Source organism: Eretmochelys imbricata, chromosome 6 (genome assembly GCF_965152235.1).
Source record: "Eretmochelys imbricata isolate rEreImb1 chromosome 6, rEreImb1.hap1, whole genome shotgun sequence".
Taxonomy (NCBI): Eukaryota; Metazoa; Chordata; order Testudines; family Cheloniidae; genus Eretmochelys; species Eretmochelys imbricata.
The window spans coordinates 108,835,392-108,852,484 of record NC_135577.1 but is presented as its reverse complement, the minus strand read 5'-3'; the positions used below and the strand labels follow the sequence as shown (position 1 = coordinate 108,852,484).

Genomic DNA, 17,093 nt, shown 5'->3' with positions numbered 1-17,093 from the left:
GTGCCAGAGCGGGGCAAGCCCCAGACCCTGCTCCCCAGCAGGAGCTCGAGGGCCGGATTAAAACATCTGGAGGCCGGATGTGGACCCTGAGCCATAGTTTGCCCACCCTGGGGCTAATGGGATGACAGACCCCTTTCATGGGGCTTTCCAGTGGATCTGGTCCTGATCATATAGTTGGTAAGAAATAAAAGAAGAAAGAATTAAACACGACAGCTTAGCTCTAAAATGCTCAAACGCAAATTACTATTTAATTAGAGTTGGAGCAATGGACAAATCTCATTCACACAGATTAGGAATGTAGCATAGTTTGCATTATCACATAGCAGAAATTTTCACTGTCGAAACCTGAATTAAGCATTTAAAAATATTAATCAAAGATTAGTCCTTGGTGCTGATTTCTGAGAAAAGACTAATAGGGATGAAGATTTATAACTTGGGTGAGTAATGGAGTTTAGACTCAAAGGGTCACACCGTTAGCTGGTGTGAATTGGCGTAGCTTCATTGAGTTGAGGATCTGGCCCCTTGCATTCAATAGCAAAGGGTTCATTCTGAACTGGGTTTGTAGCATTAGGTAGTCTAGATAAGCAAACTTCAACCTGGCAGAGCAGGAGAGTCACTTTGTCAGCAAATGTATTCACGGGGAGTCATAAAGCAGTGGAGTGATATCAGGGCACCCTGTTGCAATGCTTGTGTCATGATACTGCATCCTAAGATTTAATCAGCACATAGGAGAGTCAGACACATCACAGTGCACTGTACCATGGTTATTTGGAAAAAGATTCACTGCAAGTTCATCCGATATAATGGGTCAACTTCATCTCGGATGTAAGCAGGGACAAATCCACTGACATCAATGTGCCAGAGGTGAGTTTGGTCTAATTTCTCCCCTCATTCCCCACTCCAGGCTGCTTGGAGGAATAGGAAGAGATGCTGGCAGCTCCAGTGCATGTGCTTAGTGCTTCTTGTGCTGCATTGTAAGTGTGCAAAGCCATTTGTAGGGCACCCCCGGGATCTCTGCCTCCTCTTCCTGAGGCCAAACCTGACTCTGAGATACAGGTTTCCTGAGAGCCACAGAATCTCAGGGGGAGATGCACTAGCCTAGAGCAGAGCATTAGAAGTGTTTTTTTGTAATACTGACTCAGCCCTGTAGAGGGAATGCTTCGGTAAGATTTAAGTGATGTGATGTGTGATTTCCAACACCAGGCACCAAATTCACCTCTGGTGTCACCCCACTCAATTCAATGGGGTGACACCTGGGATGAATTTGGCCCAGTAACTTTTTCCTAAAATTCTTGTCATGTTACACAATGGCTTAATAAATTAATACCAAAATAAAGTTAAAAAAAACAAAAAAGAATGTTATTTTAAATTCAGTGCAAGTGATAGCCTTTGATGCAGTATTACACGGGCATAAAAAGCTTATGATGACATGCATATTAAAAGGACTTTTTGTTCACAGCTTGCTGAAGGCCCCGCAGCTAAATGTAACAAACCAAATGTTTGGTGTGTTGTTTATTAACTCCTCTGAGTTTTCCATCTGAAATTGGCCAAGCAGAACCATAATTCCAGCTGAACCACATCGAGGAACTGGCTTTGTTAGCTGGATGTAGAAAGCACAAGCCCTTCAAAAATATCCCAGGATGTGTGTTGTTTGTTGAGATAAAAGCAATAAACCTATTTGAATACCTTAATATGTATTGTTGATAATAATATCTTGCACTGATGTTCACTTCCTTCCAAAAATCTGACAGAGCTATCCAGACATGCCTCACAACATCCATCGGAGCGACTCTAAACATGGGTAAACGGAGGCACAGAGAGGCTGTGACATGCCCAAGATGATTCAAAATCAGTGACAAAATTGGGAACAGAGGCAGGAGTCCTGACTCTGAGCCCTCTACACTAAATAGACAACACATTCCCTCATCACCTTCCCAAGCTGACAATCCTTTTATCTACTTAAAAAGCATTATGATACCCATGTTTAAAGAAAGACAGTCTAGGTGAGAGCCCTCCCCACCAAATACAAGTCATTCATGTCTATTTGCTGCTAGTGGATGTCTGTATCCTAATAAACTAAGTATTAATCATCACAATGGTTTATCTTCTTAGTGTACATTAATACTTTCACCCTTGGAGCTCTTTTGTCCAGTAGGCTAATTCTTTGCAAAGCCAGCAGATTCATCCAGAGTTTCCTCCAGAAAAAAAAAAATCCAGAAAAAAACAACTTCTCTGGGAACAAGGTCAACTCTGATGCCACAAAGTCAACTTCTGTGCTGCAAATCAAGGGCAGCCCTGTTAATATGCTGCCCCGTCCAGCCACGTCCAGATTGCATTGGGCAATCATCACTGCCTTCTCCTCCCAGTGACATTGTGGAATGACATCTCTGAACAACTCCCTCTGCCTTCACCCCTCCTTTCCCTCCCAGCAAATTGAAGGTAATTTTACAAATAAGGATGGAGCACTCCTGAAACAACTGGGAGTGCCTGGGATAAGCACTTTTTACTTCCTATAAGAGAGGATGTGATTAAAGCCATGTGAATAAAGGGCTTGTCCCAGAAAATGCTCAGATGCCTGAGACAGGATGCAACCCAGAGATGTTACAAAACAAATCATTGCATTTGCGTAACAATGTGGGCCAGTGGACTGGGGAGCGGGAGACCTGGTTTCAACACTCTGCTCTCCATTGCGTTGCTGGCCAAGTCACTCTACACCTTGTCACTCTACACCTTGGCTTCTCTGAAAGGGCGATGGTTAAACTCGCATGCCGAGATCTGCCAATGAAAAGCCAGAGAACAGTATTGTTATTATTCATGCAAGAAGATGAGAAGCAAGGAGTGGTAAGGGAGACCTTACAGTGGGCTAACTAAAAATAAAGGGCTAGCTTGAGCCTTTAGATTTAACCTGGAGTAAGGGGCAGCACATAGCTGAGCTTCTCCGGGAAGACTCCATAAACATTGTGCCTCAGTGATCCCCTATGGGACACATTTCTCCTGGAGCTCCTCTTTATGCAGTATCAGTTAATTACTAGATGCAGCATACATACTCCCCGACCACATGCAGCCAATCCACCAACTTCCTCCCCCTTTCTGATGGGGGAGCTGTATCGGACACACAGCCCCTGCTCTTCCCAAGATGTGGGTTCATCCTGCACAGCTATGTAGGGGGATGCAATCTGACTCCCCTGCATGGCCATGTGCGATCCAGTCAGAATCTAGTTCCAAACCTTCAGACACTCTACAATCCCACTCTTCATCAAGCCAGGGGTTATTTTGTACTTAGTGTAATGATAAGATATGGCTTGAACCTCTTATTTTTAAAACTGTGTCTTCTTGACTATAACAGGGTTCAAAAAAGAACTAGATAAATTCATGGAGGATAGGTCCATCAATGGCTATTAGCCAGGATGGGCAGGGATGGTGTCCCTAGCCTCTGTTTGCCAGAAGCTGGGAATGGGCAACAGGGGATGAATCACTTGATGATTACCTGTTCTGTTTATTCCCTTTGGGGAACCTGGCATTGGCCACTGTCGCAAGACAGGATACTGGGCTAGATGGACCTTTGGTTTGACCCACTATGGCCATTCTTATGTTGATCTTACACAATTGCTGTTTTGACAACATGAGTGCCTGCTTATGAACAAGAACTGCACAGCAGGACACCCTAACGTGAAACCAGTATGAGCTTGCTCCAAGCAAAGTGTAGGGCAGTGTTTGGATATAGTCATTTGCCAGTAGGGGATAAAATCCTTGTATTGGAGCCCAAGGTATTGTATTGGAGCACTTGGTGCAATCAGGTTCAACCTACAGGCCAGAAATTTGTTCCTCAGAAGTAGGTTGATCAGGTTAAATATCTAATACTGGGGACCACCTGCATATCCTTCCATCTCAGATTGCTGTTATCCTACATTCTTTAGGAGCCAGGGACAAAAGTTAGCCTGGCTCAGCGATGGTTTAGAAGCATCCCTGGAGAGGAATGTGTTCCATCAGAGGCAGGAAAATCCCTCTCCTCTGCTCCAGTGAGGAGTAGGGAATTGTCTTTATTTACAGAGGACATTGCCAGAGGCAGGAACCAATGAGCCCAGACTAACTTACACAGAAAAATGTCCAAGAGGCTGCAAATTTATTTAATTAAACCTAACAGTATAACACCAAAGGGAAGCAACTGGAATTCCTTGGGCCATTGCTCTGTGCACCATACTCTGATGCATCAGACTTGAAGTTGCTTTTTGCCAGAAGGACATCAAGGCCACAGGCCTTTACCAGCTTTCCAATGTGGCCAAAAGGCTGAGAGTGCACAAAGTTAACCTAGAGGTCAAATGAATCATTGACTGCATTTCCCTTTGGATAAGGAAGGTGATGATTTCCCAGTAGGACCATACTAAGACAGGTTAAGGTCACAAAGGAAATGGCTGGTAGCACCACCACAATAACTGTTGGTGCATTTTTCCTTTTACAACACAGTACGTGTCAAAAGCAGATTTAAAATTATGGTTGTAGAGAAGTGGTGTAGCCCAGAAGATAGGGCACAGAACGTCGGGTGACCTGTGTTCTCTTCCCGGCAAGGCTACTGACTTAATGCACTGCTCTCTATGCCGCAATTCCTCCATCTGCAAAATAGGTCTAGTAATACAATACTTACCCTCCTTTGAAATCCATGAATGAGAAGTGACACATAAATGCAAAGCATATTTATTTATTATCATGTAGCCTTCATGAGATATCCTACAACCATCACAAAACTGCCTAGCACTTGCTTGGCACTATGCAAATATTAAAACCCTCCCAGATATATTCAGCAGCTCTTCAATCAACATAGTCCAGTGACACTCCTGCAGCTCCCTACCCAGACCCTTCCCTCCTGCATTGCTGGAGTTTGCATCTCACCAACTGTCCACCCTTTCTCCAGTAACATGGAGCTAACCCACCCCGTACAGCAAGCCTGGACCCTGTGCTGACCACTGTACTCAGTGCATGCGCCCAGCTCACCTGTTTTTCCTCATTCTCATGCTTGGGTTCAGGGACAATGGGAAGGCCATTAGCAGGATGCTGAAAATTGCCAGGCCTAGCTATAGGGATGATTTCAAGCCAAAGCTGGTTGCTCACTTGCCTTCCAAGGCTATCCCTGCTCCTCAGAAAGCACTCATCATATTGCAGCTAAGCTGTACTGCTGTTACCGGCTATCACCAGCTTCTTCTTGGCCTTCAGCTCATTCTTCCTAACCAGTTGTATGTCAGGAATAGTGGGCTCTGTAGGAGAAAATGCCCTTTCCATATTTTCCCTTTAAAACTATGGACAAGTAGGAGTCGTGCAATTCATCTGTATAAGCAGCAGCTGCTGCAGAAACTTGTGCAACATCCTCCATTGTTGGGGGTTATATATATAATATCTATATGCATACAGCTGAGCTATATTTAAAAAATATATATGCATATCGCTGAGCACCCCACAGGCTGTGGATGGAAAGAGGGTTCCTGTGAAGAGGTATGCCATGTCTCTTCTGGTGCACAGCCAACACCCCTACTGCAGGTAGCTGGCTGAGAAGATGCAAACATCTGAGGCTGACCTAGCCCTCTCCCGTGTCTTTCACTTCCTTCCACCTTGCCCACTTGAGAAGTCCCCACACACTCTAATATCCGGGCCACTGCTCTAGACAGCAGCTGAGTAAGCCCACCAGTATTGCCAGATTCCTCTGGCTGGTACTGAGTAATCCTTCAGTCAAGGCTGGTCAAAGAAAGGTCTAAGGTTAGCCAATGGCCCTGTGTGCCACAAGTACTGGTTTCCCTTCCCCTCATTGTGGTGAGAGGTGTAGCAGCAGGAAGGGCCCTAGCTTGTATGGTAACAAAACCCACCTCCCTGGGGGCAAGGCTTGCCTCGCCCTTGAGGCAGCCATAGTGGTGGTGTGATGGCCACCATCTTGGCTGACACACCAAGGACTGAACCAGGGGCCTGCAGAACTAAAAGCACAACAGCTTGAGTTTACAAGCCAAGCCGCACCAAGTGGGGGCTCTAACAGGCCCCTATCCTGTTGAGAGGGCACTGAGGGCAACGTGTTACACACTCACCAGTGGGCTACAGTAGCTGAAGCTTAGGTCATAGGAGGCTGCTGCCCAGCTGCAGATAGAGGAGCAGCCACAAGAGTGGGAACCAGAGGCTGGAGGCACTAGGGACATACACTGAAGAAAACTTACTCGTGGTGTGGCCAAAGGCTGAAACAGACTGAGTCAGAGAAGAATGAAGGGTTTCTACGGGGAGAGTGGCTGGAGAAGTGACCTTACCAATCTCATGTAATGGAGCTGAGGAGGGGCTGCATGTTACATAACAGTGTTGGAAGGAGGACAGTGGGCTGGGTTGCTCAGGGTAAGGGCTGGCAGGATGGAGGCTGTGAGAGGAAGCCTACACAGGGTAGAGTAGCCTCAGCTGTATACGGGCAGGAGTTGGAGGAGGGGCTGCTTCCCCCTCTCTGGTTATTTATCTCTCTAGGTAGATACAATGCACCCATCCCTGTGATGTCTCAGAGCACTACAGAATGATCGAAAGCCACCCCAGTGATCACCTCAGCTTTGGTGGTGCCACTTTGGTAGGCGCCCAAGACACTTGCTTCGGATTGACCAGTGGAAACGCTCTGAACAAGAAGCCAGGGGTTGTTTTTGCAGCTGTTGGGGCACTGCCTGCTTGTGCCAGCAATCCCAGGGTCAGCGCTGTGTTTCTCCTCCACTGTGGCTACTGAGGCACCATCACAACAAAAGGAATATCCCCAGAACTGGGAAATCTCTGCTGCTGGAATAAAGGGCACCTCCTCTCCCCCCCTACCCCACCTGCTTTCCTGGTTGCGGCATCAAGAGATGGGGGCGGGGGTGTTTCTTACACGACATCCCTTGTCCTATATGGACCCTGGTAAAAAACAGGGATGTAACAAACCGATAATAACTAAATAAGAATGAACGACTCATAATGGAACCCTACCCAGGCAGCAAACCTAATGCATAAATAAACCAAATTCACCAGCAACTGCCGCAGAGAGGGCAAGAGACGGGGCCATGTACAATAAGGCAGCAGAGGCTCCGCGTCCCCTGTGCTCCCAGCTCCTTTCAGACCCAGCCCGGCGGTGACCCATGGCTGCTGGGCGAGCCCGAGCGAGACGCTGGCAAAGGCGGATCGCGGGGCACAGGCGCTCCCAGGCTGAGCGTGTGTGTCGCTGCTGGGGAGCGCGCGGCCCCTTTAAGAGCCGACGCTGCCCTACCTTTCCCTTTGTACCTGCTTTTTGAAAGCGCTTTGCAGCCCTCGCATTGGCTGGGGGGAGCCACCGCTTCTCCCCAGTAACTTGACCCGAGGCGCACAGCGAATGCAACCTGAAAAGTCTGGAGCATGGCAAGGTCCCTGCCCCCAGCCTCTGACACCCAATCAGGCTGCGGGGGGAGGTCCCTGCCTCTCTAAGCCGCCGCTCCCCGAGCAAAGAACTGTCTGTATTCGGCAGCAGCCGGGTAAGACGGTGGGGGAAGCCTCTTGTGCAGTGGATCTGTGTTGTGCTTTCTCTCCTTCAGTACTGGAGGGGGCCCCACCTCCGCTCCTCTCCCCTCCCCAGAAGTAGGTGGGACCAGTTCAAGCCCTGTAGCTGAGCTCCTGCTTTCTGATGATTGTGCCATTAGAGGAATGCTCCTTCGCTCACCACCTCTTGTCATGAAATTTTTTACGTGCAGTTTACAAAGGCATTGACATCATCCGGAGAGCAGCCTCGGAATTAACGCCAAACAAACAACCGGAGGGACGGGTTTCTATTTCACATGTTATTCAAAAAACCAGCTACCTAGCTCAGCAGCTGTGGGGTGGACAGGGATCGGATCAGGAGAGCTGGGTCTGCACTGGAGGAATTAATGGTGCCCTTATTATTTTATTTGTACTGTTTATTGGAAATCGATGGGTTTGGGATTTTTGTAGAGGAACAAGTGAAATGAGCAAATCCAAGAAGATTGACCGTTGCTGATTAGCCTCCACTTAGTGTTGTTTTCACCTAGGGTAAGTTGATTGATTCACTTTGGAGACTTAATTAAAAGCATTCTAAAGCTTTGAATTGGATCTCCCCCTTTTTTGGTTTTTGATATGGGGGACAAATCTTTCAAGGTGAATTTGCTGTTTTTTTTCTTGCCCCATCCGCTCTGAAGAACTATAATTTTCTCCCTGCCCAACATGTTACAGTAAATTTTAGTTCTAGAAAACACTGTTTATTATTATTATTTAAAAGAAACAGTATCTAGACTCAAATATGGCAAAAAATTATGTGGAAGGGTCTAAGGAAGACCTGAGCAAAATTTCAGAAGAGGAGATGATGAGATGGAGCAAGGAAGAGCTGGTGAAAAGACTGAGGAAAGTAGAAAATGAAAAAATGAACTTAATGGTGGAACATGGCAACTTAATGAAGGATGTAAACAGGAGGCTCCAGGTTCATCTGCATGAGATCAGGGGGCTGAAGGAGGTGAATCAGAAATTACAAGATGATAATCAGGAACTGAGAGAGCTCTGCTGCTTCTTGGATGATGATCGGCAGAAAGGCAAAAAGCTGTCCAGGGAATGGCAAAGGTTTGGGAGGCACACGGCCAGTGTGATGTGGAAAGAAGTTGGGATGTATCAACAGAAGCTGAAGGAGCTAGAGGCAAAGCAGGAGTCCCTCATGAGGGAGAACATGGAGCTGAAGGAGATAGTACTCATGCTAGATGAAGAGAGAAATGGAGCTGGCTCTAGGAGCTCTATAGACAGCCAAGCCAGTTTGACCAATTTGAATGGGAGCTCTGGGACCAGGGATGTGGGGGATGGTAGTAGCACCTCCAGCACTGGGAGCGCAGGGAGCCCAGATCATCATCACCATCACCTCCATCATCACAAACCTGTCGAGAATAAGGCTGGAGCAATAAGGAGATCTATGGATGACTTGTCTGTACCCGTTCACCACAGGAGTATCCCCAATGGTCTCAATGGTAAGTCTGTTCCCCCACTTCCTCCCTCTCTCTAGTTCTGTTTGAGGAAGTGCTGTCTAGTGGTTACACAATTGAGGTGAGGTGACATGGGGGCTGTGCTTAGCTCTGCCACAGATTTCCGGTTTGAACTTGGGCAAGTCACTTTAACCACTCTGCCTCCACTTTGCCCCCTGTGCAACGGAGATGTCTGTCTCAAAGAGGTGCTGTGAGGGTTAGTGCATCGACCTTTGGACAGTGCATGTATCCGGAAGAGTCCATGGGAATGCATGTTATCATTTATTTAAGGAGTAGTAATTGTATGATAGGAAATACAGCAGGTGACCATCTGGGAAATGTGAAATGCACCCTGTGCATTTCTCTGTGATTTTATTAAACCTCTTAATCTGATAACTAGTTCGTAGTGGAGCTGTTCTGATGTAGTTATACTATTGTTAAATGCTCATCAGATGCATTATTAATGGAGGGGCTGTGAGATGGTCTTTTATTTTTTGTTTTAAGTCCTGGCAGGCAAACTGACTATATGTTTTCTGAATTAAATAACATTGATTTTCCTGTTAGTGTTTTGTTTTATCTTAGCTGCTTGCCTGATAGTTTCATGAGCTTGATAAGAGCATAGTTGGGATGTTGGAATTATTACAATCTTCATCTGCCAAATAATGGATAAAAGCATCACCTGTTAACTACATGGGGCTTTCACTGGCAGACTGTCTGAAACTGAGCAATGCCCAGTAGCTAAAGACTGTGTTCAATGTATAGGAATTAGCTTAACTTTTTTGCTTCCTCCCCTTCCTCTTCTGAAATAATCAGAGAGGCAGGGATCATTCTATAACTGAATCTGTACTTATACTTTATACAATGTGTGGTCACAATTAGAAAAATCCCAATATGGAATGATGACAGGCCTCATCCTGTTCTTCTCAGGCAGGCAAAGTTGAGTCTATATTGAGCTGGCTTTAAAATAATACTAATATTGATAATAATAATATTACTAGCATATCCCGAGAATGTCCTTAAAATCCAGATTTGTGGGGAAAGAAGCCTGGGATGCAAAAGGATTTCAAATTTGAAAGGAAGAACTTCTAAAGGGTGCAATTCTGATGAGAAGAACCAACAGGAAGCAACCTGGGCTCATACATGACAGCTAGAGTTTCAGCTTCTTCAAGCCCTTTCCACCAGAATGTCCAAATCAGATTGGAATATTCTGTGGTAAATGGGATATAAACTACAGCATCCTCCTTTTCCAAGCTTAGAAACTGCACTCTCAGCACCGCCAGCTTGCAACAGCAAGGACTGAGTGGAATGTCAGAAGGGAGGAGCGGGGGAGTTGGTTTTTCTGAATGATGTGCTCAACTTGTCATGTTCCAAATGTGAGAATGTTACACTTACAAAGGGGTAGATTTAGTTCATCCCCTCCAATGGGAGAACCACAGGATGGGGCAGATAAGGGACTGCCAAGTCACCCTAATACTGAAGGAGTTCTAGGAATGATGGAGGGAGCAGAGGCCATGGCAAGGTCCTGGTGTTCTATGGGTAAGCCTCAGGGCCACTGAGAATGTGAGTGGGACTCACTCAGCACTTATCAGCCCAATCCTGAAGAGTGTTATCCTTCACTAACTTGCCATGCTCCGAGTTCCCTTGCAATAGCTGCCTTTTCCCTACAATAGTTGAACACATTACACCCATTTAACTCAGGGAAGGAATGCTGGTTTAGAGGCTGGTACTGTCCTCAGATGTTGCAGGACATAGTATCTTAAACGTAATTTGCTTCTCACGCTACTCTGCCATCTCATGAATTTTAAGCAGCATTTTAAAATGTCTTCAAAGCAGAATTGTAGATCTTATTTTATAAAGCTTTGCTGTTTGCATTTCAGATGCTTTGCCTTGATGTGTATTGTGCAAAAAAAGCATTTTAATTCTAAATTCTTTCTTTGTGGGAGGAGGGTCACAAAGTCTTTTTGATATACTGGGTCAAGTTCCTCCTAGATGTCACTCCACTAATTTCAGTAGAGTGACACCAGGGCTGAGTTTAGCCCATTTATGGTAACCAGATGTTTTCATGAACTGGATTGTTTGCTAACGCAAAGCATAAAAAAAGGCCCTGATGCCATGGTGGTGGGCGCCATAGAGAAACATTAGATAGAATTCAGTTGCCTCCCTCTGCTTACACAAGAAAAGGAAAGTCTGCAACTGCAGGGCCGAGTTGGGCATGGAAGTGGGGAGTGCTGCCTCTGCATGCCAGCCTCTCCAACCCTCCCCTCTGTAAGCTTCCCTCTGAGCTTCACCACTAGTATCCAGTGCTATGGGATGCATGAGCCAGAGCTGCTAGATCAGGAGGTTTCAACCTTTTCTTCATTTGTGGACCCCTAAAAAATTTCGAATGGAGGTGTTGACCACTTTGGAAATTGTAGACATAATCTGCAGACCCTCAGGGGTCAGTGGATCGCAGATTGAAAACCACGGTTCTATGGTAACAACTACCTTTTGCGGACCCCTTAGACATAGTCAGCGGACGCCCAGGGGTCTGCGGACCACAGGTTGAAAAACACTGTGCTAGATTCTCCACTCGCCGGGGTCATTGACACAAGTTATGGCAGCTTGTGTGATAACTTGCCTAGTTTCTCACTCTGCGCTGGGCAACCGCTCCCCCTGCACTACATATGCTGCCTCACCCCCCTCCTTTTGATGCTGGTAGCTGGGGAAACCAGGTAGCCCTGCACATTCCATGAAGTCCAAGATCTGTAAAGAGGTGAGTGCCTTGCGGAGTAGAAGCAAGGAGACACAGCATAGATACCGTTTACTTCCAGAGGTTCTCTCAGGATATTTGGTATTGGGCAGGGTGAGGAAAGTCTGGGTTCAGAGGATGTAGCCCTTGAGCTCTTTCCTGTGGGGTGTGTATGTTGAACTTTGCCCTGATGGGATAAATCCAAGAACACTCTGTGTTTAAACTCAGTTTCCATTTCTCTGAGTGGAAATAACCCATGTAGAGGAGAAGGGAGTATTAGGTTTGGTAGGATCTCATGTGTGTAGGATGGGGGGCGTCCTGGCTTGGGTTTTTGTGTAGGAAGGAGCAATGTGGACTTAGGGAAAACTTTTCAAAACTGGTGACAGGTTTAGGTTCCTCTGTTTAATGGATGCCCAACTTGAAACACTTAGGATGGTCTCTTTGGGAAATGTTGACACTGACTCTTTACCATGAACTTGTATAGTTTCATGTCTGCTGGTGTGCAGATATAATCTACACTCTGTAATAATTCATGTATGGATGCCAGTAAACCTGATCTGGTGAGTTAGGTAGTGAAACTGTAAAATGACTTGCATAGTTGTCATTCTCCGATGGCATCGGTATTCAGCAGAGGCCCTGTGCCTTTGGAAAAGCTTGTGAATACATATGCAAATGCAGCTTCTTATCTGGCTACTTTTGATTGGCAGCAAGAAGTCTGGCACTGAGGCACACTCAGGACAGTGTGCTGCAATTCTGGTAAGGCTGCTGCAATGTGGAAAAGCGAGACAGGTGAACATAAAGAATGCAGAAAGTCGAGTGAGTCTGTGGTTGAGCTGAGACTGAAACAGTCTGCATCATGGATTCTGTCCATTTGTTCTGCTTGGTGATTCTTGTGCCGGAAGCACAAGAAGGTGGAATTCAAATTTCTTTACATTTTTGGATTGATTTATCTCCCTTGAATAAAAAGAAAGGGGAAATTTTGAGGGTTGAGGGTCTTGTTGCAGAGAAGCACTGGTGCTAGGTTTTAATTTTTTGTGGCATTAGTCAAACTAAAAAATGCCCAGGCTGCCCATCCCCTAGCTACTCAGACAGAAAACAGTCCCTAAATGGTTTCTTAGCTCTAAGAGCCTAAGATAGGACGTGGAGTAAGAGTACTCAGGTTTTGCTTGGGGATCATGCTTTCCTATGTATTAAGCAGAATGATTTCAGTTGGATAGTGGTTTTGTGAAAGAGTCAAGTACTTGGAGGCCATTCAAGTCATCTCTCACATGACAAATTAGATTTGAAGGAGGTCTGTACGAGAGAACAGAGTTTAAACCACAGCCTTGCTTTCCCTTTCCTCTGTGAGCCTATGAAAGTGGGACTGAGCACAAGAGCCTAATCTAGCGTCCACTGTCCATCCTCCTGTTGACTTCAGTGGCCTGAGGATCAGGCCCAAGGTGAGAAGATGTACATGAAATGATAGATTCGCCAGGTAAATTCAGGCTAATTTTAGTAGCCATGATAAAGAACATTGTCCCACTTTCCCTTGTCTTACCTCTCATTCTCTTTCCTTTAAAGTATATCAGTTCTGCGATGCAAGGGGATCTTAGTAGGCCTTTTATCAGAGAAGTTTCCAGAGCTCCATGACTAACTACTGACAACAGCAGTAATCATGGTATTAAAGATAAGTGATGACCCCAAATTTACTAGAACAGTGTATAAATTGGATAACAGAATTTATGTTTATGTTTTACAGAATATCCAGAGACATGTCTCTGGATATTCTGTAAAAAGCCAGGTAGAAATCTGTCTGGCCTTACTGTCTGGCCTTACAAGCTGCTTGCGTGTGCTTGTTAACTGTAAGGTATGTGGGATATTAGACTCTCAGGGACTGATCCAAAGACTGCTGAGGTCAAAGGGAGTATTTCTAGTGACTTTTGCGGACTCTAGATCTGACCCTTATTACTGTTATCCAATAACAGTTGAAAGCATAAGACAATTGGCTTCCATAGGATTTGTGTGCACCTCTGGGACTCTGCACAGCTGATAATATGAGGCAAATGTGACACTGGTGCCGGTATGGAACAATTCCACCCATTGGTGACCAATCACCAGTGTAGCTGCAATGGTGTAAACCACTAGTGAAGACAAGGGCGGCTGTGATTTTCACCAGTCCAGTTTAACTCTGCTTGAAATAAGGGTAAATGCAAATTGTGGCTTTCCTTTCCACACTAGAGGTTTGTATTGGTGCAAACACACTAGCAATTGATGGATGAGATGGAGACAACATCCCAGTGCATACAAGGCTTGAGGGCTTTTCATTTTTCTCCAAGGGTCAAATTTTTGTCATGAGAGGTTCATAGTCAGCTCCCATTGAAGTTGTTTGTTCTGGGTTCCTAAGCTGCTCCTCAGTTTGTCTTGCTGTTTCCCATGTCGCCTGTGCTTTATTCCAGTTGGCTACCAGCTCTAGCTGGGTCAACTTTTCTAAAAAATCAGAGTGGTCAGAAAGGTCTGTAGGAAATCTGTAAATTTGGCAATTAGGCTATTGATTGATGTCTCTGCTGTAATAATTCATCACTGCTATCCTCTTCAATGGAAGAAGAATGATCTCTGAGGACGAGGGGGTGGAAAGATCACTAGTTTTACCGATTCCCACTTGTAAATGTTCACATATTTACCTAGAGGGGACAATATATTATGTTTTAAATGGTGGCAAAGAAACATTGTTTAAAGAGCTGTTCCATGCAGGTTGGTATTGATCTTATGTGCAGCCTTACTGTACTTCTTTCTCCCTATCCATTCTGCTCTCTTTAGGGCCAAAGTCCTTTGTTGTTATCGGAGTATTGCAATCAGTATATACATTTGCGAGGGTGCATTAATGAGGCCTGAGAGACCAAAAGGAGGTAGGGGTAGGCAACGTCGGGCAGAAACAAGAGATGTGGATTATTTAAGGTATTTTAGTGACCATCTGCCACACACTGAAGAAATAGACATTTTTCTATAGTTCTGATGGAATCCCAAAAGTTAATTTTTACAGTAAAATTTTCTTTGGAGAGGGACTCAAATCAGACTCCGCTCTCTTGCACACTCTCTGCTTCATCCACATGAATTATGTGGCAAGGGTAGTGAAATCTGAACCCAGATCTGGGTCCTGTTTCCACAAAAGCCTCTTTCTTTAGAATGGGCCAAACTAGAGCCCTGGATCGAAACATGAAGTTGTTGGATCTGAGGTTGGCTCAAGCTTCAAATCTAATATGCTTATTCTAATAATATTTAGCACTTTCTCTTCAAAGTGCTGTAGAAACATTGATTTTTTGATGCTGTTGTATTTTACATTGCAATAGTTCTAACATTTTAGAACATGAGCTACAATCCTTCATGATAACCATGGAAACTTGCCCTGGGCTGAAACTTTAAATGTAAGACCTGAGCAGAATACCGTTTTAAAATCTTCTGAAATTTTATCCGGGTGTGTGAATAGAAGATTAAAAAATGCCCATGTTTCAAAGTGCCACCAAGAATGTGATTTGAGTCTCTTCAGACCAGATGTTCATTGTCCACTAATTTTGAGTGCCTCAGTTTTTGGGTGACACCTAATGCCAGATTTTTCAGAGGTGTTGAGCTCATGCCTTCCTTTTAGACTTGCACTGGGAGTTATGGGTACTTCTAAAAATCAGTCCATAGATGTTTACGCTGGGCCCCCAAAATTGGTGTCATGTTTAGAAATTTGCATCCCGTTGCCTGAATCTCTCAATGCTTTCTCCTTCAATCTCATTAATAATTTTGGCCTCTCTTCCAAAGAGACCTTTCACTGTTATGAGATGTCCCCTAGGAAGGAAAACTCCCTATTGATTAAAAGGCAATTTTCTATGGCTCTTGATGGAATTATCCACTTACACCTGTCAAAAGCAATCAAAATAAGGGATGTAAACTATGTTTGTTGCAATGTAAATGATTTGGTTCCTCCGGAGGCGTTTGATCAGATAAAGCAGAGGATCGAATTAAACAGCGATCTAATGAAGTGGCAGGTACAGTAACTCAAAATGCAGTCCTGCCATGCCCAGTAAATGGGGAATGTGCGGGGCATGACCATTAAAACAGGCTGCGATTTAGTAGAGGTCTCACTGTGGTAATAGTGGGCCTGTAAAAGGCTAAGGGATAATTATTCCTTTGTGGCAATGAGGGCTAAGTGTCTGGTATCTTTCATGCCTTTGGATTAATGCTCTAGGAGGCACTGGGCAGAGCACAGCGACCAATAGCTCCTGCTACCAGTGAGAAGGTGTAACCAATGCCCTCCTGCTGGTGAGCAGCGAGACGGTGTGGAGCTTGTGACTCTGCCCATACCTCCCTCACATTCACCTCCCCTGGGGTCTATTATTGCTGTCCCAGCTTCCCAGGGCATCGTTCTGGCCTGAGGCCTGCCTCAGGTGCAGGTGCTCTGGAGGGCAGTAGGAAAGGAGAAAAGGGTTAGTAGCCAATGGGCTTAAATCGACCCAACCATTTTGGATACACTTTCCACGCAGCAGAATAAGGGAAATTAATGCTATTTTACTCTGGTTTTAAATCTGCTAAAGCTGTGACTCAAGGAAAGCCAGTTGATGCTTGAACTCCATCCTCACTCATGAGCAATCTATCCTTAACTTTATCTCATTGCAAAGCATATGACATTGCTGACCTTGGTAGTACTGGGGTGACTTAGTGCCAGAACTCACATCCGTAGCTTTTACCTGTATGGGTTGTGTGGGTTTGTGTTCCCATTTACATTGTTATTTTTAAAGATGCCTTTTGTCTGGGAGTTGGAATTTATCATGCCCTGTCTCAAAATGTCATCATCTCCTTGTGGTTAACTTGCTGCAATTCATGAAACACTTGGCTGCCAGAAGTAGTTATGTGCAGCCGTTCCGCTGCCTGTGTAATGGACAGAAAATTGTAAGCAGCACTGCTAGGCACTCGCACACTAACATGTCCACCACGAAGAGGTTGACCCATTTCCACAAATAGATCACTACTGGCAGGAAAAGTAGCATTGTCTCAGAGAATCTGCCTTTCCGTTGCCTATTGACTTGTGAAGTAAGAAGAAGGTTAACTCTGTCTCCCGCATCAACAATCATGCCAACACGTGACTCTCCATAGTAACAGAAGCATTGTTGCTCATGTACGTTTGTAAATCGCTTCTTCATCTGACAGAGGCTTAAAACGGCAGCAATTCCATTTTTCTAATGAGCACTTTTATTTGTGAATGGGATGCATGGTGTACAGCACTCGGAAATGATCTCTGGGTATATATAGGCATTTATGAAGCACTTATCACTGAGGTATTGGAGTGCTGCATTGCATGTTATATATGACACCTTTGTTGTCTTGTGAGTCTGCACCATTTGGGCCAGGTTGCAATTGACTTTTGTGCACAGGGACCA

The 17,093-nt window shown here is 45.1% G+C and overlaps 1 protein-coding gene across 1 annotated transcript in view; it reads left to right on the top strand.

Moving 5' to 3' along the window:
* The first annotated feature begins 8,263 nt into the window (after positions 1 to 8,263).
* CCDC85C (coiled-coil domain containing 85C) overlaps positions 8,264 to 17,093 on the top strand; it is a 155,978-nt gene continuing 147,148 nt past the window's right edge. Inside the window, exon 1 of the mRNA XM_077820466.1 lies at positions 8,264 to 8,972. Coding sequence (XP_077676592.1) covers positions 8,264 to 8,972 — 709 coding nt within the window. The remainder of the gene's footprint in view (positions 8,973 to 17,093) is intronic.